The 26,421-nt window shown below is 44.5% G+C and overlaps 1 protein-coding gene across 1 annotated transcript in view; it reads left to right on the top strand.

The window, feature by feature from the left end:
* Window positions 1–5,781: 5,781 nt before the first annotated feature.
* Window positions 5,782–26,421, top strand: part of MSN (moesin) — a 76,008-nt gene continuing 55,368 nt past the window's right edge. Inside the window, exon 1 of the mRNA XM_005279517.5 lies at window positions 5,782–6,014. Within this exon, the coding sequence (XP_005279574.2) occupies window positions 6,003–6,014 (12 nt within the window). The 5' untranslated portion in view covers window positions 5,782–6,002. The remainder of the gene's footprint in view (window positions 6,015–26,421) is intronic.

Below are 26,421 nucleotides of genomic sequence, written 5' to 3'. Positions count from 1 at the left end.
GAAACCCACCCAATGAGGAGTCTTGTTCTCAGCCTGGCCTATGAGGTATATAAACAAATTCCAAGTCAACAAAGGTGGCAGAGGAAGGAAACTGGCATACTGTATTGTACAGGTAATTTCAATGGGCCCTTAGGGAATCTATGGCTTTGTCTAAAGAAAAGTTGTACCAATTTAAGACAATGTAGTTAAATGAGTGCAGTCTTCTTAGACAAGACCTAGGGAATTTTGCTTGAGTGAGGCTGGAGGCTTCAGGCTTAATAAATATAATAGGCTCTCAAAAAGGCTATGGGCCTGATTCTCCTATTATTCCAGTTCTGTGCTGGTGTAACTCCATTGACATCAGTAGTGTTACTCTTGCTTTACACTGGTATAAGGCAGAGGAGAATCAAATATCTTATAGTTTATATATTTCTTTTATTGAATGAGAACTATGCTGTTGTTTTTTCTTTTTCACAGAATACTACCTGGTGAAGAAACAAGACATTGCAAAACACATTAACACATTTTCCAGGCTGTTAAATGGAAATGTATTTATATTATACTACGTATAATTTTACAGCATATTATTGCTGAGGGAAAAAATAAATTTCCCTTTCAGCAGTTGTGAAGATTTAATTATTAGTGTGTGCAAAGCACTTTGAGATCCTGAGATAGAGGCACTAGAGAAATGCAAAGTATAATTATTAATGTGGTGTCAATTCCCAATATGCCCTAGTTCACTGGTACTCCCAGAAGAATCCTAGAATCAAATTAAGCAAAAGGGATTAGTCAGCAATTGGCTATGCTTAGTTGACTATTAGTTTTTGGCTAGTCCACTTTCCATTTTGTAGCTGGATATGGATTTACACCACCTGAATTTATTCTAGCACCAGAAAGTGACAGGTATGTGGCAGGAGTCAATTAAGGGAGAAGAACCACTGGACCTAGGAATCAATTGATTTATTGGGGCAACAAATGAAGAAAACAGCTGCCTCGGCCTTAGTGTGGGGCTTGGAAACCCCATCACAGGCCCCTTTGAGAATCTGAACCCTAGATCCCATCTCATCTAGGACTAATATTTAAGTGCCTGAAAATGGGATACAGCTTTCTCAGCCATGCAGTGGCTATGAAATAATTTTGTAAATCAAAGTCTGACTCTATAATACCTTCTGTAGATGAATAGTCTATTGACTTTGACTGTTGCAGGATGGGGCCCTACATCTGATGCTTTTAAGACTTAGGGTATGTCTTCATTAGCAACGTTAAAGCGGTTCCGCGGCAGGGCTTTAATGTGGCTGTATAGATGCGGCACCAGCGCTGGGAGAGAGCTCTCCCAATGCTGTAAAAAACCCACCTCCATGAGGGGAGTAGCTCCCAGTGCCGGTGCATTGTCCACACTGCCACTTTACAGCGCTGAAACTTGCAGCGCTCGGGGGGCGGGGTGTTTCGCCTAAGACCTTTTCTACACTGCACAGTTTTACACTGAAATGCTCCTCCCACATATGTAACTCCCCAGCTATGCCAACATAATAAAACACCTAAAAAATGTTGATTGAGGATTGCCTTAATCCTGCAAACTATATGTGCTTAAATGTTCCCTATCCTACACTCTTTTCACATCCCCTCCATGTGCCTATACATCCCCCCCCCACATTTAGATTCCATTATCCTCTGATGTTGTATTCTAATTTTTAAAATTATTAAAATATACTTTGAAACATGTTATTCTATAAAACATCAGTAAGGTATTTTTAAACCGAAAAAATGTCTTTAAAAGAAGTGCAGGTACAGGGGAAACTTCAGTAAACTTTAGTGATTTAAATGTCAATGACCAAAATGAGAGCTATGGCCTGCTCCAGCCTTCCTGGATTTCATGCAGTTGTGCTGATCATTTGTGAACTAGCCTGCAGGATGTTTAAAAACTCATGAATTTTGTTCAGGTAGAATATTGCATCAGGACATAATACAATTAGTCAGTAGGATTTCCACTTAAAAGGGAGCTTGACCAATGGGGCAAACTCGTGCGTCATGATTTCATATTTGTATTTGTAATCAGACATGATAACATCTGCAGTGTGATGTTTTATGGGTCTCAAAAGTTATTTCAGGCTCCCTCAAGATCACACTAAGTAGACTTGTTGGACATGGGATTACCCTACAGCAACACAGAGGCCCATTGGTGGTTCACTACTCTGTGTCAGCAACTCTTGTCAGGCCTGACATACTCACTACACCTAACACACTGTTGTCACAATCTGTATCTAAAAGGCATCATGTAAAATATCATATACAAACTGGTAACAGGCTGGTCCTGAAAATCATTACATGGTGTATGTAAGGGGGTGCAGACGAAGACTTCTAGATATGTGCTACAAATGTGTTCTTAAATGTATTTGGTAAATAGTATCCTAGCCATGCCTATTCCCGACAAAGGAATGTGGCTCCATATGCTTGAAAATGTCTCTAGTGTAAATTAGGCAAGGTGTGACCAAAGCCAAAGAAGAGAACATTTACTTGCAAGGTAAAAAAAAAAAAAAGCCATCAAGAGAGCAAGTGGGGAAAGATAAATACCTAATCTCAATGGAGGATGGAGCCTGCACCCCTGAGTAATCTTCATACTTCTTGAAGCAGGGTCAATTAAGTTTGGGAAGCCAGTGTGGCTTCTGCACAAGGAAACAGAAACTTGGGGCTAGTCTACACTGGCAACGTGGCTTGTGTAGTCGCAGCAGAGCGCTGGAGGAGAGCTCTCCCAGTGCTCTAAAAAACCCAGCTCCATGAGGGGTGTAGCTCCCAGCACTGGTGCACTGTCTACACTGGTGCTTTACAGTGCTGCAACTTGCTGCGCTCAGGGGGCTGTTTTTTCACACCCCTGAGCAAGAAAGTTGCAGCGCTGTAAAGCGCCAGTGTAGACAAGCCCTTGGTCTGCACTTACTTTTCAAAGAATACATTTCAAAGGCTGCTTCAGCTATAAAGACAGGAAGTCTGAATCTCCAGTGATAAGCAATTAAATCAACTGATTGTATACAATATTACTGTATTACCAAAATGTATCAAGTAAGGTCTTCTATGGAAGCCTATGACCCCCTTGTGATTAATGTCTTTGTGAAATGTATGCATTAACACTATCTGAAGGAATTATGGATACTTACTGACATTATGCTTTTAAAGTCTGTGATCAAACACAGAAAGAAACAGGCTTTCTTCCAGACAGGAGGGAAGGCAGCTAGCTATCTGTCTCCAATATAAATTAAGCAGTGTGGAATCAAAATAATGGAAGCCCCATTTACATACGAATTAGCAGGGGATGGGAAGTCCATAGGATGGGAAGAACAGCAGGAAGCCTCCCTGGCTCTTGAAATAGACACAGTACTTTAGGGTGACAAAAGGGGGGCAAAAGACATTTGAGTTATCCATCACTTGGGGGACTAATGGGGCCAGAGCTCTCGAAATCACAGAATTTTGGATCCTTCAGCTAAGACGGCTACAGTCTCTGGGAACTGAGTTTAGTGAGAAAACTGCTTAGGCAAAGATTGTACCTTTCTGAAATTAAGTTTTAGTCCTAGAAGTATATTTTTAGTTTTTGTTTGCTTGCAACCTTTTTTATCTTTATTCCTCATACTTGATATCACTTAATTCTATGTTTTTTTGTTAAATAAACTTAGATATCTGGTTAACTTTTATTCAGTACTCAAAGTACCATTCACCTGCAGAAAAACCCAGCACACCTGTCCAATTTTTTTTTAATATTAACATTTGATAATGTTTATGCCTGATCTGTTAAATATGTTTATATAGAGACTTCACTCAATTTAATAAAATCATTAGAAGCAATATATTATAGGTGTTGTAATGATGCTCACTCTTTAAATAGAAAAATCTGAAGACTATATTCCTACATAATGTCTCTTTAAACAAAAGTTAACTGTTGTAATGTTTGTTTTGTTTCTCACATTTATATGGCAAGGATTTGTAAGCTTGTTAAAGCTTCCTGAATAAATAAATAATTTAAAAAATAGTTCAACTGATTCAGAATTGATTCAGTTCTCTAGTGTAGGCAAGGCGAGACTGGGGAAAGTAGGGAAGGAGAGGTGGGGGAATGTGTATGGAAAACAGAGATGTGGGGCTTTAATGAGGGAAGGAGAGATTGAGGAGACTTGTGGGGGGAATGGGACATCAAAGGGTTTTAGGGTGGGTATGCTGAGGAGATTTATGGGGAGGATGAACACAGACTGAAGGCCTTCTGTCATGGGAGGAGAGGTTGGAAGATTGTGTGTGGGGAGGGATACAATAAGGGGATATGTTGTTAGGATAGAAACACTGAAGGGATTGAGATGAAGTGCGCAGAGATTTAGGGAGAGCTGGGGATCAACAAGGAGAGGATGCAGATCCAAGGAAGGGGTCACTTAGGAGATGTGATGAGACTGGGGAACACTGTGTGTGGGAGATGTGGGGGCAGGGGGACACAGTGAAGAGATGTAGGAGTGGAGAACACATGGGGTCACAGGAAGGACTGGGACAGATGGACACACAGAGGTGTGGGGGTCACACAGGGAGGACTGGGGCCGAGGGACCAGCAAGGATGTGGGGGCAGTCAAGGAGGGATTGGGGCTGAGGGATATGCAAGAATGTGGGGGGCAGATGGGGATTGGGGCAGGAGGACACTTGGGGCTGTGGGGGGCAAGATGGGAATTGGGGCAGGGGGACATGTGGAGCATGGGGGGATTGGGGCAGGGAGACACAGATGGGTGTGGGGATAACAGGGAGGACAGGGGCTGAGGGACACACATGGGTATGGGAGCAGAAGGTGGATTGGGGGCAGGGGGACATGCAGGGGTGTTGGGGGCAGAGGGGGATTGGGGAAGGGAGACAGGGTGTGGAGGCATATGGGGATTGTGGGAGGGGGACACGCAGGGATGTGGGGGCAGAGGGAGTTTGGGGGCAGGGGAACATGAGGGTGTTGGGGGAAGAAGGGGTGGGGGCAAGGAGATACACAGGGGTGTGGGAGCATATGGGGATTGGGGCAGGGGACAAGCAGGGCTGTGGGGGCAGAGGAGGATTAGGGGCAGGGTGTGGGGGCAGAGGGGGATTGGGGCAGAGGGACACCAGGGGTGTGGTGGCATATGGGGATTGGGGCAGGGGACACACAGGGCTGTGGGGGCAGAAGGGGGATTGGGGGAAGGGTGTGGGGGCAGAGGAGGATTGGGGCAGGGGGACACGCAGGGGTGTGGGGGCAGAAGGTAAATTGGAGGTAGGGGAACACAGGGTGTTGGGGCAGGGAGATACACAGGGGTGTGGGAGCATATGGGGATTGGGGCAGGGGACAAGCAGGGCTGGGGGGCAGAGGGGGATTGGTGGCAGGGTGTGGGGGCAGAGGGGATTGGGGCAGAGGGACACCAGGGGTGTGGGGGCATATGGGGATTGGGGCAGGGGACACACAGGGCTGTGGGGGCAGAAGGGGGAATGGGGGAAGGGTGTGGGGGCAGAGGAGGATTGGGGCAGGGGGACACACAGGGGTGTGGGGGCAGAAGGTAAATTGGAGGTAGGGGAACACAGGGTGTTGGGGCAGGGAGATACACAGGGGTGTGGGGGCATATGGAGATTGGGGGCAGGGGAAATTGGGCGAGGTTTGGGGGGAGAGGAGACGGGGATCAGACAGGGTTCATGGAGGGGTTTGCGGTGCAGGCGGCAGCTGAGGGGATCGGGGAGGGTCAGGGGGACACACATGACTTGTGGGGTGCTGGGACCCCGGCCCGCCCAGGGTCATGCACCCGGAGCTGGGGGGCGGGCGCTGGCTGCAAGTCCGGGCCGGCCGCGGGCCGCAGGCAGCGCCAGCCGGGGGAGGCAGCCAGGGGCGGGGGCTCGGCAGCTCCAGCCCAGAATAAAGGCGGGCGGCGGGGCCGCAGCTCCGGGGTGGGGTTTGCGTCGTCGCGGGAGAGGCAGACGAGTCCCGTTAGCAGGAAGCGCGGAGCCCGCATCAGCCGGAGCGGAGGAGCCGAGAGCGCCGTGTCCAGCCCGCCGGGAAGATGCCTAAGACGGTGGGTGCCCGCGGGCGCTGGGCTCGTCCCGCCGGGCGGGGGGCTCGTAGCTGCTGGGGGCGGCGAACGGAAGCGGCCGTCTCCGCTCTGCCCCTGCGGGCCGCTCCCTGCGCAACCCTTCCCCGCCCCGCCGTGCCAGCGGGGCTCTGGCGGGCGCCCGGGGCGAGGGCTGGGGGCGCTGCTCGGGCGGAGCTGGGGAGCGGAGACTGAGCTCCGTTTCGGGGGGGCAGGGTAGGCCCCCGCCCGGCTCAGCCCTGCCCTCCCCCCGGCCGGGTTCAGCTCGGCGTTTCCCTTCTCGCGGCGGGGATTTCACCACCGCTGGCCGGTATCTGATGTGCGGAGCCGGGGGTGGGGGTGTCTTTCTTTTAAAACAAGCAACGCTCCCTCTTCAGTTGAACTTCGGGGGGGGGGGGTGGTGGTCCCTGGGCCCGATGCACTGTCTGCCACCGCTGCCCAGGGTGGGGTGGGATTGGCTCGGGGGGAGACAGCTGTGGCCGAGATCTTGTACCCGTGGCTGCTGCCTTGACCGGGGATCGATTAAGGGCGCGCTCTCTGGCTAGCTACTTAGCGAAACAGGCGGCCGGGCCGAGCTTTTGAGTCTCCCGTGAATGATCACATTCATAGGCGGGAGGGGCTCCTCCGAGGCGTGGACACGCGCTAAAACGTGGGTAGGGCTGTGGGCAGCCATGGTGGAGCATGTGCGGTTCTTGCCGGGTTTGCAAACCAACCCCTGCCCTCCAAAAAGTGTTAATTGGAGGTGGAGTAAATACAGTATCCCCATTCGCTTCCCCCCTCCCCCGTTCTTATCATACCAGTCAGACTTCCCAGAACAGCGGGGGCGGGGGGTGGGTGGGTATGTTTCTGCCGTGTAAATGAGGGAGGAGTGAATCTTCAGAAGAGCTGGGCTGTGTTGGACCAGCTTCCATTGGATGAGCTGCTAACTGTGAGATGACTGTCAATGGGTGATTCATAGATTCTAGGACTGGAAGGGACTTCGAGAGGTCATCGAGTCCAGTCCCCTGCCTGCATGGCAGGACCAAATACTGTCTAGACCATCCCTGATAAACATTTATCTACCCTACTCTTAAATATCTCCAGAGATGGCGATTCCACAACCTCCCTAGGCAATTTATTCCAGTGTTTAACCACCCTGACAGTTAGGAACTTTTCCTAATGTCCAACCTAGACCTCCCTTGCTGCAGTTTAAGCCCATTGCTTCTTGTTCTATCCGTAGAGGCTAAGGGGAACAAGTTTTCTCCCTCCTCCTTATGACACCCTTTTAGATACCTGAAAACTGCTATCATGTATCTATGGGTGTGTGTGGTGGAAATCAGCACTGAGACGTGCTTCTGGCTGCCCTTGGGGAGGTGGCTGACTGACTAATTGTGCAGTTTTGCAATTCTCATCCTGAAACTACCCACAAGCATTCATTTTTTTTCTTCTTTTTGAATCAGACTTTTCTTTCTATCTGTCTCCAGCATTGACGGGGCTTTATTCAGCCTACACAAGTTTACAAGCCTTTCTATAACTAACACTGCTAACCCCTGATACTTGAAGCCTTTCTGTAGTTCAGGGATCTTCTTATGAGTGTATTTCCTGAATACAGATGTACTAACCTCTTTAAAGCCAAAGTATGGGGAGTTAAAAATGCATATAGGATGTAGTCTCATAACTCTCAGTATGGCTAAATCTCTGCCATAAAGAACATAGGGGTTGGTGTCTTTATAACTCATACTTAAAGTCTCTGTTTGACTGAGTTGCTAGGGAGCCTTGTCCCAACTTGATTCAAAAGTATTTCTTGGCTGGGGAGAACCGAGTGCTTGAGAAAGTTTTGTCAAGTCCATACTTGACTCTTTCTTCTTGTAGTAGCAGTTTAATGATGAATAAGAAGGATGAGTTTTTTCCATTTTCAATTTCTCTTGCTTGGACTCAAAACTAGTACTTATTTTCCATTACTGGAAAATGAAAGGGTCAAACTTGTGGGTCTGAAGATTTTCCTGCAGTTAAAACTTTGTCCTGTGTTTTTTAAAATGTAGTTTGTAGACTAACAGCCCTTTTTTAAACCTAGAAAAACATGCAAGTACCTATATCTAAGGAAGCTATCCTGAACTTTTGAAGATAATGTGATTTGGGTTGAAGTACTTCCATCATACTGCAGGAGTTATTGATGGATATGGTTACTGTGCAAACAAGCTGTATCCAGATTTATGTGCCATGTTGTAATAAAGTGCCTGATGCAATTTCAGAATCTCACACACGCCCTAGACTGAGTTCATGTGTTCAATCCGTTGCTTCCCCCTCTTTGCCCAGGGGCTTGGTTCTATTTTCAGAGCAATTCAAATAGATGCAGATATGAAAATCCAAGCACTTCATATCTGCTGTATGTTGTAACTTCAGATTCTGAAGCAGATTTAGAAGCTGGCTGTTTAAATGTGCACCTAGCTACCAAAGTGCAGAATTGTGGGCTCATTGGAATGAGGCAATAGCAAGTAGCCAGCTTCCCTCCTGTTTCCTGGCCTGCCTGTTATAATTGCAGACGTAAAATAAAATGACACTTCAGCCTGCACTGCAGATAAATTATAGTTCAAACATTTTCAAGCTGTGACTCACAGGAAATATAGGCAAAACTATGTAACCATTTCTCTAAGCGAAAGTAGCACACTATTAGTAGTCCTCCTTCTTAAAACTTTTTAAAACAAAATGGCTGAAATTCAAAGAGTAAAATATGAGCAACTATCTTCCTTCAAATCAAGGTCAAACATGGGTGAAACCTCCTAATAGTTAGAGATAGCTTTAGTATGAGCCCCATTGCAAAAATAAATTGTGGCGGAGCCAGTTGGAGCAAATGTTTCAGTGAACACTTCTGGCTGGGCAGGAAAAAATTGATAGAATTTCATCAGACTCTCAGAAAATGTGCTGCTGTGGTCACTGTTTGGTCTAAGCATCAAAAACTGTTGCAGTTTTTTTAAGCATCTACCAGCCAGGCTAAAGTTTAACAGAGCTAGATAGAAATCACTCTTCCTTCAGCCATTCCATCATTTTTTGGAATTGGCCAAATGGCATTAAACTTTGGTGCACTATTAATAGGAAGGAAAGCTCCACTCTGTTAACCCTTGAACTAGTGATACCTGTGACCTTCGAGATGTACATGGGCTCTCTTTGTCAAGCAGTCAGCACATTTGTGATCAAGGGCGGGAAATGGCTCCCAAGGGCTGGTCCCAAGAAGATTTGTTATGGGGTGGTGGCTGGCACATTGGTGTTTATACAGGATATGTAGAAAGTCCATTGTGATAATGCCTGCTAATCCTGCCAGACTCTTGGGGAAAACTGCATCTGGCTTCACAGCTGAATTTAGAGAGCTATCCTAAACGGGTGTTGCTTCTGGCTCACGATTGTTCCTTGTTGTGAAAGATCTGTGTGATGTATGCACTGTAAGCGGTTAAGGATTACATGAAAGAGTAGGCTATATACTTTTTTGTTCCCACATATTAGAGGAGATGGTTGACTGTTTAAAGGCTTTCCCAAGTCATCCTAAGCACTGAAGACTCTTCCCCTTTGTCATTAGAGCCTTGCTTACTGGCAAAGAGTGGGAGCTGGTCTCACTGTGACTGGCTAGTGCTTCTGGTCTGTCACTAACCATTTCATGCTTGGTAGAGCTGAACACTACACTCTGTTCCAGAACCTAATTGAGGTGAGTGAGCTGTCACTGTGAAAGCTGGTTCAAAACCTCATTTAATAACTTGGAGCTATTAAAATTAGCTTACCTGTGGGGGAAGCATTGCTTCATAGAGCTAGTATTTTTCTCCTTTTTTCTACTAAATGGGGACATAAGGAGTTAGATTTACTGTCACTGACCTTGGCTTCTAAATGGGGGGAAAAAAATAAACTAGCTCTGATTTACTTTGAGTGGATTACCAGGTCCAGTGTAACAAACCTAAGCGTCAGTCCCACACGAAATAGTCATTTACCTTTGGATGTTTGTGATTCTATCTTACTCTGTAAAGACAGTTGGGCCACTTATAGTGATGATGAGCATCAAGTTTTGTCTTAAACAGCTCAGTTCTTGATCACTCTACAACCGCATTTACACCACAGGGGAATGGGATTAGCCAGAACTGGCTTTTCACAGAACAGTGGCTCTTGTAGACCAGGCCCAATCATTTTATAAGCAAGGCCTGGGCTAGTGCTCATCTGCTTTTTGTTTTAGCAGCATTTAAATGTTGCTGTCTGGTAGATGAAGTCTCTAGGGCATTAGCCCTTTAGTACCCTCTAACCCAAAATGTCCATGCAAAGAAAATCTAATTGGAGAAATATGGAAGCTTTTAATAAAAGAAAATGGGGAAAACATTTTCACCACTTTACTAATTTGTCAGTTTAAGCCTTTTTTCCCTGAAGAGTAACACTGCTCTACAGCCAAAATGCTTCTGAAATAAATGCAGTCAAACTTTACTAATTCTTGGTCACTGAGAATGAAAATGATGCTTAAAATTGTTGATTGGCTTTAGTTTTCAAGATATGCTATTGGGTCAGTATATACGACCCTTGACTTGGGAATGGCGGAGGATAAGTGAGTTATAAAGGGAAGGGATCTCAATTTAAACCAGACATGACTAAAATACATGTTTGACTGGTTCTATGAATAAATCTATGACTGGGTTTGGACAGTACTTGCTTTTTAGGCAGAACAATGGATGATGCAATCTGAAGCTGGTATTGCGTCATACATGATATGAATTGCATCATGTTATTCCTAGAAGTCATAGATGATGCAATCATAACGAAGCTTACATCACTTTGCTGAACAAATTGCCCTATATCAGCTCTAGAAATCATACAGTGTCGTGCTCTCTTATTTGTCAGTGTTTGATTTTGCAAAGGGACACATTTCTGGTTAGCCAAAGTGAGCAGAGATGCCTCATACTTGTGTGAATAGTGCAGATAACTTCTGCTATGTTTGTGGTGAAGTGACTTTTGCATCACAAAAGCGCAGTATAACCACTATGGTTAAGAAAGCCTATCACCTTTATTTTGGCTGCAAAATTGGAGATCAGGACAAGAGGTGGGCCCCACACATATGCTGCAACACTTGTGCAACAAATCTTCACCAGTGGTTGAACAGGAAAAGGAAATCTATGCCTTTTGCAGGGCCAATGATTTGGAGAGAGCCAACAGATCATACCAGCAATTGTTACTTCTGCATGGTGCCTCCAGTTGGGAAAGGTGTGTCAAAGAAGAAAAAGTGGACTGTGCATTATCCAAACATTCCATCAGCTATGTGCCCAGTACCCCACGGAGAAGGACTGGCGGTTCCTGATGCACCAGAATCATTCTCACTTGAGTCAGACGAGGAAGAGGATGAAACTTCTGGTCCTGAACCATCAATGTCACAGGACCCACATTTTCTCCCATCCTCCTCCTCCTCTGAACATATATAACCTTATAACACAAGGTGAACTGAACGACCTTGTCAGGGATTTGGAACTACCCAAGAGTAAGGCAGAGCTGTTGGGCTCCAGACTACAGCAGTGGAATCTCCTGGCAGGTGATGTTAGGGTTTCCATGTTCCGTGACCATCAAAAGGATCTTGTCCCATTCTTCTTCATGGAAGGTGATCTTGTAGCCTGCAACAACATCGATGGTGTGATGGCAGCCCTCAACATTGTTCACGATCCAGATGAGTGGAGACTGTTCATTGATTGATCGAAGACAAGTCTTAAAGTTGTTTTACTGCATAATGGCAATGTTTTGCCATCAATTCCAGTTGGTCATGCAGTCCATATGAAGGAAACCTATGACAACATGAAACAACTTTTGAGGTGCATAAACTATGACCAACATCAGTGGCAGCTTTGTGGCGATTTAAAGGTTGTTGCTCTCTTGCTTGGTCTGCAGACTGGATACACAAAGTACTGCTGTTTTCTCTGCGAATGGGATAGTCGTGCAAGAGATTCCCACTACATCAAGAAAGATTGGCCACTCCGACAGTCATTGGAGCCTGGGAGGAAAAGTGTTCAGCATCCACCACTTGTTGAATCAAGGAAGATTTTGTTACCACCCTTACACATCAAGCTGGGTCTGATGAAGAACTTTGTCAAGGCCATTGACAAAACACAAGCAGCTTTCAAGTACCTCCGTGGAAAATTTCCAAGGTTAAGTGAAACTAAGATAAAGGAAGGTGTCTTTGTTGGTCCTCAGATTCGTGAACTTCTTTGAGATGATGCATTTGACCATGCACTGCGTGGCAAGGAAAAGACGGCATGGAAAGCCTTCCAGTTAGTGGCAATAAATTTTCTCGGCAACAACAAGGCAGACAACTACAGGTTATTGGTGGAAAACCTCCTCAAGGCATACAAAAGCCTTGGTTGCAACACGTCACTAAAGATACATTTTTTGCACTCTCATCTAGATTTTTTTTTTTTCCCCCACCGAACTGCGGAGCAGTGAGCGACGAGCACGACGAGCGATTTTTTTTTTTTTTTTTTTTTTTTTTTTTTTTTTCCCCCCCCCCCCCCCACCAGGACATTGCAACAATGGAGAAATGCTATCAGGGCAAATGGAGCCCATCAATGCTTGCAGACTATTGCTGGACAGTGACAAGAGATGCTCCATTTCATGAATAAGAGACCAGCCAAGAAGCGCAGAGTAGACACTGAATAGGACTAAACTATGTACATAATAGTTTTTTGCCTTTTGTTTCATAATAAATTTTATTTATACAACCCTTTTGCTGATTTTTAAAGTGTTACATAAACATCATGTAAAGCAACCATAAACACATGAAAAGACCTAGGTTTACAATTTATGATTAAAACTCTATCTACACAATATACATAGACCTAAAATGTAAAAACTTAAATATCTTAAATAGTAGCCAATCAGTTGTTTTAATTGTCATATTTGAATTCAGCACATCAAAATGCATAATAAATAGCACATTTTATCTCTGAAGCAGACGACTTCTCAAAAATTGTAGACCAGTGTAATTAATTTTGTGGCCTTTGGTTCACTATTCTATATTCCCACTAATCCAGTATAGCAAAACTACTGCTTAAGGTCCTTATAATGGCCGGTGTTCCTTTTTTGGTTAAAATTGGTGGCCCTTGACTTTGTCACTCTTAACTATCCTTGTGGCGTCTTCCGTTGCTATTCTCCAGTATTGTGTATATACTTTGTTTTCTCTTGCTGCCTCCTTTCCAAACAATACTGACCAAGTTTCTCTAACATTCTTTGAATCACTGAATTTTCTTGCTCTGACAATCTGTTCAAATCTTAATGGTACAGTAACTGCATACAGTGTTATACATGTACTTGACTATTTTATACAGTTACAGAATTTACTCTAAGACTTTTGGGATCTAGTGAGAGGCAACCATATGAAATGCCTGGTGAATTATAATAGACAAATTTTCTGCACCTCTGGAGATCTGGGTTCAAATCCTGATGTGTTGCCAAGGCACATTCAAGGCATCCCGGATAGCTTGTCTTCTGTTTTAACTAATACAGAACAAAAGGGTTTCCATTCTGAGGCTCCTTATGACTTGGGAATCTTGTCTAACTTTGAAAAGTGCTGTCTAAGCCTTGATCTAGCTTGGCTGCCTCAATCACTAGCTTGTTATGCAAACTCAAGTTGCAATCTATTGTCCCTCTGCTCTGCAGCCTATCTGATAGGGCCTAAAATGAAAAGGCTGCATTGAGAGCCTCCAAAGAACTTTCTTTTCAGGGAAATCTATTAGGTTGCCTGAGGCATCTGGGAATTTCAAATACCTTTTTTAAAAAACAAACAAAAAAACTTCAAATTGTATTGGGTTATGATTGGCTACATCTAAAACAACATTCAGGTATGGTACCCTGCCAGTATACAATTGATTTGTTTTGGTACAATAACAAACTCCTGTGGCAGACAGAATTGTTTTGTTGAAAATTCCCTTCTCCTTTCCTGTTCCATTGCATCTCTTCCAGCAAAATGACTAACATGGACTATCTGGAAATAGTGGTGTATTAAGAAATTTGTCTTTATTTTAGAATTTTTAAATGGGAGTAAAATCAAGCACTCTGACTAAAATGTCTGAATAACTTTATTACCCCAAAACCCTTTAATACTTGGGATGGGCAAAAGAAGTGGAAGCTGAATGGTCAAATGACAAAAGGGAGATCCGCAATCTCTGAAATGTTAATCCCTTTGGAACAGCAGTTATCATGGTTTCTTGGTGTTATATTTGGGTTCTGTATTGCATCTTGTATATAATGTGCAGTTGTACCTTTGCACAGTGGGGTGAGCTGAATGGACTCAAAACAGTATTAACTAGGATTTTCTGGACTCTGGCATTTAAATAATGCACAGGGGGTTACAAAATCCAATTGATGGGTAAAATAACATTGATTTGTTTAATAAATTCTGGTGCATTTTTCCCACACACAAGCCAGTGGCAGGGCAAGTTTCCCTTACAACCTCAGCCTCTGCCTGGGTGCCTCAGCATTGATTTAGAATGGTGTCTGGTGGTGGGAGTGGGAATTCAGTCATTCAACCAAATTCTTGGTTGAGACTAACAAAAGGGAGACTACTTACCAATGTATTTTAGTAGTGGGATAGCCTAGTACCATCAGATGACTTGAAAAAAATCATCTTTAATACAAAGTCCTATGTTCCCTCTTTGGCGGGGTGGGGTTGGGGATTAGGAGAGGAGGGAGAAGTAGAATTCAACAAGAGCTTTCTTCTAAATCCCCAAAAGTCTGAAGCTGAATAAATTGGTTTGGGTTTTTGTGGCAAATCAAATCTCCAAAATGACCAAACCAATTAAAGTTACATTTTGTTACACATCTAACTTCCCTACAGCATTTCGTCCTTACTCTCCCTTCTCAGTGTTGAAGCATACTTAAAAAGGCAGCGTGGGTATGCTTTCACAGCTGCTATTCATACCATAATTCTGTGGAGAAACAGAACACTTAATTCCCCAGGATTGCTAATCCAGCACCTCTCTCAAACACCAGAGTATTTTTTTCCAATTGAATTGCAGGCAATTCCTTCCTTGGAGCAGCAGGGGTTGAAGTGTGTTCTCTGTTCTGTCATGCTGACTCTGTTGCTTCTTCATATGTGTCTGATTAATCCCCTCTGAAGGTAAAGAATAGTCTCTGTTTAAAAAAAAAAAAAAAATTAAATATCCCTGCTTAAGATGCCTTAATATGGACTCCTTTTTGACAGGAAATGGCACAGCTGCCTCAAGAGGAAGCTCTCTGTTTCAGATGTCTCATGTATAATATTTGGTGTGAAGCAAAATCTTGCTGCGCAGCTCTGCATAGCTCACTTAGCCCTGTGCAACTAGCAGGAAGTACAGCGAGTTAGCCAAAACTTCGTAAGGTGAAGGAGGGACTCCTTATTAGCCTGTTGTGACTTATTTTTAAAGCTGCTTTTTCATCATGAGCTGCTGGGATCTGAGCATCTCTGCTCTCAACTGACTGATAGTCTTCACTGTGAGATTTGATGTCTGAGAGGTGCCTTCTGGCTCCACTCCAGCTTCTGAAGGAAACTGATGACTAAAGGCTTCCTCTGAGCCACGTCATCTCCTGGACCCTTTCCTGGCTTGGTACCACTCAAACAGCCTTATTTGGCTGACTTTCTTTTTCTTCCTCTGTGTGCAGCCAAAGGGCCTCCCTGAGTTTTGCACAATAAAGCTGCTGTTTGAGATTAATCATAACCCTCACGGTTACAATAAGGCCGGCTTGGAGAAGGTCTCCAAGATTCTCACAACTCTGTGGGTATGTCTACACAGCAACTAGACATTCATGACTGGCCTGTGCCAGTTGACTTGGGTTCGGGCTGTGAGGCTGTTTCATTGCTATGTAGACTTCCGGATGTGGGCTGGAGCCCAAGCTCTGGGACTCTACTGCCTTGCAGGGTCCTAGAGCCTAGGCTCCAGCTGAGTCCAGAAGTCTATACAGCAGTGGAACAGCCCCACAGCCAGAATTGACTGGCATGGGCCAGCCACGAATGTCTAGTTGCTCTGTAGACGTACCCTGTATGTTACCTCAGGCTCTTTTTTCCCCCCACCCCCAGAAGTATCTCATTCACATGGTTGCTTTTAATGTGGTGTGCCAAACTCTTCAGGGGGCCTCTGTAGTAGGGTTAGCCCCCCCCCCAAAAAAAAACCCACCCAGGAATAATTCAGTAATTCAATTTAGTGGTTTGCTTTTCCTAAGGGATGTGTTAGAACAACAGAAGACCTGTGGACTAGATTCGCTAAATGCCATTATAGTGGCTTATATTTTTACAGTGATCTTGTGCTTCTAAAGCAGCCTGAAGTGTGTGTGTGTGTGTGTGTGTGTGTGTGTGTGTGTGTGTGTCACAAAAGCACTTCCGTGGCTTAAACCTTTATTGAAAACTGACTTCAACTGTGGCATTGCTGAATGGTCTGGCTTTATAAACCCATCCATCTGACTGCAATAGCTAATGCTGATTCTCTTTTGCTATAATGCTTAATATATCTGTGACGGGTTGGATCACAGAAACCCCCTTGGGAGTTGCCACCCGATGTGCAAAGACTACCCCTGCTTCTGTTTTCCCTGCCAGCTCAGGACTCCAGCACCCTGTCTTGCTGAGCCAGACACTCCCGTCTGGCTCCAGACACAGACCCAGGGTCTGAATCACTTGTCCCAAAGCTGCAAGTTTACCCGAAAAACAGCTCACAGTAGCGCGCTTGTCTTTAGCACTCAGATGCCCAACTCCCAATGGGGTCTAAACCCAGATAAATCCGTTTTACCCTACATAAAGCTTATGCAGGGCAAACTCATAAATTGTTCGCCCTCTATAACACTGATAGAGAGATATGCACAGTTGTTTGCTCCCCCAGGTATTAACCACATACTCTGAGTAAATTACTAAATAAAAAGTGATTTTATTAAATACAGACAGTAGGATTTAAGTGGTTCAAAGTAGTAACAGACAGAACAAAGTAAGTCACCAAGCAAACTAAAATAAAATGCGCAAATCTATGCCTAATCAAACTAAATACAGATAATCTCACCCTCAGAGATGTTTCAGTAAGTTTTTCTCAGACTGGACACCTTCCAGGCCTGGGCACAATTCTTTCCCCTGGTACAGCTCTTGTTGCAGCTCAGGTGGTAGCTAGGGGATTCTTCATGATGGCTTCTTCCTTCTCTGTTCTCTTCCCCCCCTTTATATATCTTTTGCATAAGGCGGGAACTCTTTGTCTCTCTGGGTTTCCACCCCCCCTCACTGGAAAAGCACCAGGTTAAAGATGGATTCCAGTTCAGGTGACATGATCACATGTCACTGCAAGACTTCATTACTCACTTGCCAGCACACACATATACAGGAAGACTCACAGGTAAATATGGCCATCTGCAGACAATGGGAGTCATCAAGATTCCAAACCATCATTAATGGTCCACACTTTACACAATTACAATAGGCCCTCAGAGTTACATTTTATATTTCTAGTTTTAGATACAAGAGTGGTACATTTATACAAATCGGATGATCACACTCAGTAGATTATAAGCTTTGTAATGATACCTTACAAGAGACCTTTTGCATGAGGCATATCCCAGTTACTTACATTCACTTATTACCGTATTTTCTCTAAAACCAGCTCAGTTACATTATATTGACTTATTATCAAGTTTTTATAAAACCATATAGACTGCACAACGTCACAATATCTTCCAACTCCACTGCCAAATACTTGTAGAAAATAGGTCACTGGCAGGCGTGGTGGTGGTGGGGAGGAGGAGGAGGAGGATGATGGTGATAAAACCATAGCTCTAGAGAGGAGGAGGAGAATCAGCTGCAACTGTTCTGAATTTTGGTAACTGAAATTAAGCAAGGTTCTTAGGCTTTGAAACCCCCCCTCTTGCCCCGCCCCACCCCACCCTGTGTAGCTGTAACATATTGTGGGGGAGATCCAACATTGGCTGTTTTACTGCCCAGCCATAGGATACTCTTTAGTCTACCTTCACCTAGGTGTATCTCTATTACCCACAAATTTGGGTGTCATAATGGCCATCCTGGTTTGGGTTTTTAAACTTGATGGTACAAGCTGACTAAATACTAATCTGGATCTTTTGAGGACAATGGGATGGCTCCTGCAGGAATCTGCAGACTTAAATTACAGCAGTACCCAAAGTTGTGCTAGTTGCCATACAAACCTGTAAGAAAACAGTCACTGTCCTGAGGAGCTCACTTTGTAGAAGGACAAGTGTCTGAAGGGTGGGGAAAGTAGAATGAATGTATAGACTGTGGGGGTGGGAGTGTCTGGCAGTATCCAGCTGCTTCTTCCACTAGCCCAGGGGTGGGCAAACTATGGCCCAGGGGCTGCATCCGGCCCTCCAGATGTTTTAATTCAGCCCTTGAGCTCCTGCTGGGGAGCAGGGTCTGGAACTTGCCCCGCTCTGTTGCTCCAGCTAGGGAGAGGGGTCAGAGGATTGCCTCACTCCACGTGGCTCTCAGAAGCAACAGCATGTCCCCCGTCCACTCCCTACATGTAGGGGCAGCCAGGGGGCTCTGCACACTGCCCCCACCCCAAGTGCTGCTCCCACAGCTCCCATTGGACAGGAACCACAGCCAATGGGAGCTGCAAGGGCAGCACCTGCAACAGGGCAGTATGCAGGGCCACCTGGCCACACCTCTGCATAGAGCTGGACTACAAATTTGGTAAATGACCCAGACCCCTTGCCTGTTGCAGCCCCTTAGTAATAGAATCTCCTTGCGATCCCATGCATACTTTAATGAAAGCTCTTAACTCTGCTCCAGAAACAAACTAGATTATTCCCTGAAGCTATGAGACATGTCTGACACTGAAAATCACTAACCCAACCCCTCTCGTCCTCCCTCTTGCTTTACCACTATGAATCACTGCCCTCTTTCCTCTGGCTTGGAAGATCTCATTAACTTGAGGAAATTATTCAATATAGGAAAAAATCTAGCAGTGAGTAGTCTCATCAGTGGTGTAGTAGTTATTTAAAACTTTATGGTTTCATGTGGCATAATATAATGCATCAAAAGCTGTGCCAAACTCCTCCCTGATGTAACTTGTTTACACTAAGAATGAATTTGGCCCCTTAATTTTATTGTCTGTTCTAGGGCTTGTCAATTTCCCATGTAGACCAGCAGAAATATAGCAGTATAGTTATACTACTAAATAGGTAGCAACACTGACAAGAATTTAGATTATATAAAAAAAAAAAACTTGGCATGGCAATTGGCCCAATTCCAGAATCTGGTCTGTTAAAATGATCTAAATAAATGCGTTAAGAAATATGTATGTGTGTTAGGTCTGTCTGGAGTGGGCTGGAAAATGGAAGCTGCTAGAGTTCGCAAAGTATTTTCATCTCCCCCTTTTCTCTACTAAATCTTGACATTTTTTTTTCTACCTGTTTACATGCTGGGTGTAGAAGTCATTGGTATTGTAAAAATCTGCAGTCCTTTGTACAGCCTTTTGACTGGTATACTTTCACCACAGGAAAATTCCTCTACTTTAATATCCTTGTATCTCATACTGGGATGGGTGTTTGTTTGGCTTTTTTAATTGATACAAAGTGGTATTTCTGAGGAATGTAGAGGCGCTTAAAGAAGCTATAGTGAAATGAGACAAACTTCAATGCACTTCTGGAAAGTTCCTGCAGTTTTCCTTTAAACTTAATCAGTATTCAGGATGCTTTGGCTACTTAGAGGTTCAGGAAAAGTGCAGATCCATGAGCTCTTAATTTAAACTACTATGTCCTATAATGCAAGCGCTCTTTTACTGTTCAACCTGTGTGCAATATACAGATGGGTTTTATGACTGTGGTCTCTGAAGGAAATAAACTGTATCTGATAAACCAGTTAGCACAGCCCTCATCAAGCTCTTCTTGCTGAGATAGAGCTGCTGGTGAACACGTCTCATGAAAACAAAATTTAAGCCACTGTCCAGATTGAGTGTTTAATCCAAAAGATAGATGGGAGAATACAGTACTTTGTAGAGATAAAATTTACTATCAAAGTCTTAATTTTATCTGGAAGTTCATAATACAATGATGGGGCATTTAAAATGCCTAAATTTTGACATGGAAAAATATGGTTACGGAATGAACAGTTTAACTACAAAATAAATCCTTCAAGGATTTCTTTAAAGATTACTTTAATAGGGTTACCATTCGTCCGGATTCCCCCGGACATGTCCAGATTTTTGAGCTTAAAAATAGCGTCCGGGGGGGAATTTGTAAATGTCTGGACTTCTTCTCTTCCTTCCCCCCCCCCCCCCCCCCCATGCAGAGCGCGCGCGGCTAACAGGGCAGCCGGATGGATGGTGCCACTTACATGAGGCTCCAACAGAGAGCCCCTCTCCTCTCCCCTGAGGCAGAGCTCACTCCCTCCCTGCATTCGCAGATCGCCTTGGGCAGTCTGGAGCTCCTCCCCCGCTCCTGCTCCCCAGCGTGCCGGGACGAATGGCTCAGGCAGTTCCTAAGCAAGCTCGCAGAGACCTTAGGCGAAGGCCAACAACAAGGGGGGCCAGGGGGTCGGAGAAGGGGCAGGGAGGTTTTGAATGGGGCAGTCAAGAGACTGGGGGGGGGGGAGGGTTGGGAGTTCGGGGGGGGGCTTTCTGAGGGAGGGTGTGGATAAGGTTTTGGGCAGTCAGGGTACGGGTAGGGTCCTGGGGGGCAGTTAGGGGGGGTCTTAGGAGGGGGCAGTTAGGGGATAAGGAACAGGGAGGCTTAGGTAGGGGGTGGGGTTCTGGAGGGTAGTTAGGAGCAGGGGTCCCAGGAGGGGGCAGTCAGGGGACAAGGAGTGTGGGGGGGGTTGGGAGTTCTGGGGGGAGGCTGTCAGGGGCAGGAGTGGGGAGAGGGATCGGAGCAGTCAATGGGACAGGGAGCAGAGGGGTTTAGATGGGTTGGGAGTTCTGGGGGGGGGCTGTCAGGGGGTGTGGTGTGGTTGGATGGGGCATGGGAGTCCCAGGGGTCTGTCTGGGGGTGAGGGTGTGGATAAGGGTTGGAGCAGTCAGGGTACAGGTAGGGGGTAGGGTCCTAGGGGGCCAGTTAGGATGGGGGGAGGGTCTCAGGAGGGGGCAGTCAGGGGACAAGGAGCGGGGGGAGGGTTGGGGGTTCTGAGGGGGGTGAGAAGTGGGAGGGGCGGGGCTAGGGCAGGGCTAGGGCAGGGCACCTCCCATCCTCTTTTTTTGCTTGCTGAAATATGGTAACCCTACATTTAACAAAATGGGTATTATACCAACTGATAAGGTACCAGATATATTTCAGTAATCAAGATCAGGTTAATGGAATGTTCAACTTTATTGAAATAATCTGCAGCTATTTGGGGGGTAAAGGGGAAACAAGTAACTGTGTAGGAAAAATTGTCTCAACTGTGTCCCATAATATAATCGTTGGAGTGTTTGGCGGGGGGGTGGGTAGGGGGAATTGTATTAAGAAAGGAATTGCTCCTTGGTATACAATAGTCTTTTCTACATGCTAACTACATTCTGTTGTGGAGGGTGAAGATAAACTAGCATAGACCTTCTACTATTTTGCATTACAAAGTCAGCCATGGGCTGCTTTTAAAGTTTCTGATGGATTTTAAAAAAACAGTTTTGGTGACTCTTCTATTCTAACACTTCTATTTACTAGTTCTTAATTCCCTCCATGTTGCAGTACTCCAAAGAGGCTTAGTCCAGGTTTGTCAAGAAAATAGATTTTAAAAAAGCAGTCTGGACTGACTTTATACTGAGTTGAATTCTGCAGAGTTTGGATTCCTAAAACTGTTTGGATCCAAACAGTAAACTACCTACTGAAAGACGGTAAGGATCACTGGCTGTGCAGACAGGCGTTCACTTAAAGAAAAACTGCATTAAGCTCACAGTTTGCTAGCCAGCAGTTTAAGGACTTGCTTCACACTTGCTATAGTTTATAAAGAGTGTCTGCTGTAGCACTTGTAAGGATTTGAAAACCAGGCATTAAATCTGGTGTTTCCCTTTCAAAGAGCCATATTTGACTATAGCACATGTGAATGGATTTCCACTAAGGGCTTGTCTACACTGCAACTGTTGTCAAACTTTTTGTCTTTCACAGGTACTTAAAACCCCTCCCGCCCACCCCGAAAGACAAAAGTTTTGCCGAGGCAAGTGGTAGTGTGAAGGCTCTCCTGCAGACAAAGCTACTGCCGCTCCCAGGGCTGGAAGTATTTTTTTGGCCGACAAAATACCAATCAGGGGCATTCACACATGCTGTCTTCTAGCAACAAGGCTGTGTCGACACAGCCTTGTTGCTAAAAGCTGCATAGTGTAGACCAGCCCTAAGGCAGTGGTACCCAACCTTATTACACAGGAGAGTCACAGAAACCTAAGCATAACCTTGTATGGGCCAAACATTAAAATGTGTGGAATCTAAGATTTAAAGTCACCTGTATTGATTTATATTCAGTTCAGCTTGTTTCATATGTATTAGGTTGTTTATATGTAGTGTTAGTTTACATTTGTGTAAACTAAAATGATGTAAACATGATAACCAGGCTAATGAATCTGCCATTAGTATATTGTGTTGATGCAGGCTCTGGGTCTTGTGATATGCTCTGGAGGGCCATAGATTGGGCACCCCTGCGCTAAGGGAAGAGCAAGTTTGAAGTGGGGAGGGGGCAGTATTATGTAACCTGTTTCCAAAATGGTTTGGGTGAGGTCAGAGAGAATTATTAGATTTCTGCATATTACAGGTCTTATGGCTTCTGAAGATATGATGTGCAATTAGATTTTGGTATCAACCCTGTAATTGGAACATAGCTTAATCCAATATCTTTGCTTTCTCCTGAAGGACACATGACCCACCTGATGAGCTTCACAGGGCTGGTAAAATAATGCAGAAAGTAATTCTGTAATATATATTCACCAAAAGCAGTGAAATTGATCTGTTTGTAGGATAATAGTCATTCAGTCAGGGAGTAGAAGCTTTTATTGTATCCGTTAAGTGACCACTCATATACAACAAATCAATAATTACAGTGAAAAGTTTGCAAACAGGGTGAAACTTTTTTATGTAAACTATTCATTGAATACTTACGAATAATTACATTCCTAGTAATCTGGCTCAGTGCATGAACAGAAAGAAGACGAATATTCATTTGATTATAAATTGATCAGCTTTGCTTGTTTTAGATTAAAGTATTGGCCTTTGAGATGTTTTCAATGGACTGGCATCCCATTAAAACTGGAAAATGGTAGGAATTATACTGCAGTCCTGCAAATATGAATGTCTCAGATGTTAAAGATTTTGAGGGTTGTGCAGACTTGCTCAGGGAGGCTGGTTGCAAACTGTAAATATTATTCTTACCTATTAAGACCACGGTTCAGTCCTCTAGGTTTATCTTGCTGCTGTTAATGCCATCAGGCAAACTCTTGGTGAGCAGGGAGTAACATGCTCTTTTTATCTGTTATGATGGTATCAGCAACATGAAAAACCTTAACTTATTTTCTGAGAATAAGAAACAAGTTTTTTTTTTTTTTTTTTTAAAGCTGAAGCATGCTGTCATTTGGCCCATATGCCTTCCAAAACAGACAGCACATTGTATTTTCATCTTTTAAAACCTCTTTAAAAGCATATTGCTTTAACTTTTTAAGTGAGCTGCTCAAGAACATAAACTGGAAGTTCCATATTTCAATCGATAATTCTTGAATTGGTGTGTCTGTGAGTCTTCATGGTATCTATCTGGGTTATCACTTGGTGTTGTACCAGTTACTGTGGTGTGAGTGTCTACAGTAGTACACTGTTATCTGCAGTAACTGTAGAAAAATTAATACTGAAAGAGGGAAGGATTGTAATGCCTTGTACCTCACTGTCTCTTTTGGCTTGGCACTAATAACCTTTGGCGCATCACATGTTCTCAAGTACATCCTCAAGCAAGTCCCATCAGAAATGGTGCATCAATTTGCATACCCCCATGTCCAAACAGAGGATTGAATTAGGATCTTTCATAACTCTCTTAGGAAAAAGTTCCTCTTTTCTTTATCTCTGTAACATGTGTGCTAAAGTGCCTGTCCTGAGCTACAAGTGCCTCTGGCATAACATAAAAATATAACAAGACAAATGACCAAATGCTGATGATTCTACAATTTTGGGATGAGTAACCAAAGATGAGGTGAAATACTAACAAACTCCACTCCTTACTCAGACCCCAAAACTCTATCTTTACCCAGGAAATGGTTGAGATACTCACCTTTTTTGAATATGGCAAACAACTGACAATGCTAAATCACTAAGATGGGGAAATTTGACACACAATCTTTGTAATGTTTCAAGCTCTCTACCTGTGTGGGTTAATTTGGTTTTACCAAATGTAATGTGTGTAGCCTTCTGAATTGGTGCTATATTTTGCTCTTTGTATGGGTGTTAACCAAGCATAGCCGCTTCTGTCAATAAGGACCAGTGCAGCTTGTTCAGGGGCAACCTGTAGCTACTGGTCTCAGCTCTGTGGTGGTGGTCTCCTTGCATGTACTGTGAAACAAGTTGCATTTGTTTTCTGTATGACTTCTTAAACATTCCAGTATGGAATTCTTAAATTTTAATTGCACATCTAGAAACTAGCTTCACTGGTCATGAGCATAAAACCACTCAGCAAGTAGGTTTGACTTGCAAATAGGGAGTATTTCTTACTCCTCCTCTTAAGAGCTGCATTTTGCTTCTGTACTTAAAAATAAGTATGAAAGGTGGTCTTCATTCCAGCTGCAATATTTCCTTTTTCTGAAAGGTATGACAAATACTCGAGTGGCCATACGGGAAGCTTGGGCCAGCAACCTTTAAAGTAAACTTGTTGCTGTGCACACATGTGCAACTCCTTCTCTCAATACCCCAAAACTGATACTAGGACATGGGTTTAGACTTAATGCTACTGCTGTAGTGTTCACAACTCTAGTGAAATATACTTCAGCATGCCTAAGCGTTTCTCTCCAACCATCCTCTTTCAGTTGCTTGCAACTTTCTCAGTATCAACTGTTGGATGAAATGTTCTTAGCTTGATACCTGCATGACGATAGGACTCTGTGTGGGTGACAGGGAAAGCTGGGCTAGCACTGTTATAAGCCGCCTCTTCCAACAGGTCTAGTACCAGAATGGTTGGAGAGAGTCAACATTTACCAGAGAATTGCCTTGAAGATGTCTCTTCAGTGTTTTAATTGGAATGGTTTTTGATTTGGCCCTGTTGAGTTTGAAAATCATCCATAGCTTAGGGATAGAGTAACTTTTTAACAATAGAAGTCCTTTAGGACATTTAATAATAAAAGGAAAAAAAGGACTGTAGCACTGCTTGCCTCTAGTCTAGCATCGTGAGTTCTGGTATTTTTGTATAACTTTGTTTTTGTATGAATTAAGGGATTAACTTTCATTGAAAATAGCCAGATATTGAGCAGGCTGCCTCTGCTATCCAATTCATTTTCTTAGGACATGTCTGCACTCCAAACACCGCTGCAGTGCTGGAGCTATCGTGCCATAGAGTAGATGCTTCCTACATTCATGGAAGGGATTTTTCTGACACTGGAGGTAATCCAGCCACCTAAATAGCAGTAGCTAGGTTGACAGATGAATTCTTCTGTTGACTAGCCAGAACTATGGGGGGTGGAGGGGGGTGAATTTTTCAGAACCCGTGGGGCACCGCCCCCCAGCAGTGTAACTAGGCAGATCTAAATTTTAGGGGTAGGCCAGGCTCAGTCTTGAACTCCCACAGCCCTTGTTACTCCAGCCTCTAACACAGTGGTCCTCAATGTGGTGCCTACGGGCGCCATGGCACCCACCAGGGCACTTATGTGCACCTGCCTAGTGCCCAGCAGGGGAGAGAAGCTGCAGCCCTGCGCCTGCCATGGACAGAGAACTCCAGGGCTGCAGGCTGTGGGTGCCGGTGTTCTCTGTCCCCGGCAGGTGCGGGGCTGCAGCTCCTCTCTGGCTTCTTGAAGCCACGGCCCTGTTCCTGAGGGGACAGAACTCCGGGGCTGCGGGTGCCAGTGTTCTGTCCTTGGGGCTTCTCTCTGCACTGCCCAGATCTGCCTTTTGGCTGTGGAAACTGTTACTTTGTTTTTAAGATGGAGAGTGCCTGTGTGATACTGTAGCATGTGCTTGTTGTGAGTTCTGTCTAAACGGATTCAGTTTAATCTGTTGCATTGTTCAAATACAATGAATGAACATGAGACTTAACAATGACTCATGCAGCAGGTGCTTTCCCCCATCTCTTATTGTCTACTAGCTTTAGTTTTGGATTTCCCTTCAGTTGCCCCATCCCAACTGACTAAGAAGTTATAGGTGGTTGTGAAAGAAGAGCGCTTTTCCCTCTTCTCTCCCCCCACCCATGGAGGGGTCTTGGAACACGGTCTAAGCCCTCCTCTTTGGGAGAGAGACTTCCTTCTAACTACCAGAATGGACTTTTATAGTGACCATCAAACTTCTGGGT

This window comes from Chrysemys picta, chromosome 9 (assembly GCF_011386835.1).
Source record: "Chrysemys picta bellii isolate R12L10 chromosome 9, ASM1138683v2, whole genome shotgun sequence".
In the NCBI taxonomy this organism is placed as follows: Eukaryota; Metazoa; Chordata; order Testudines; family Emydidae; genus Chrysemys; species Chrysemys picta.
This window is presented reverse-complemented; position numbering and strand designations above follow the sequence as displayed.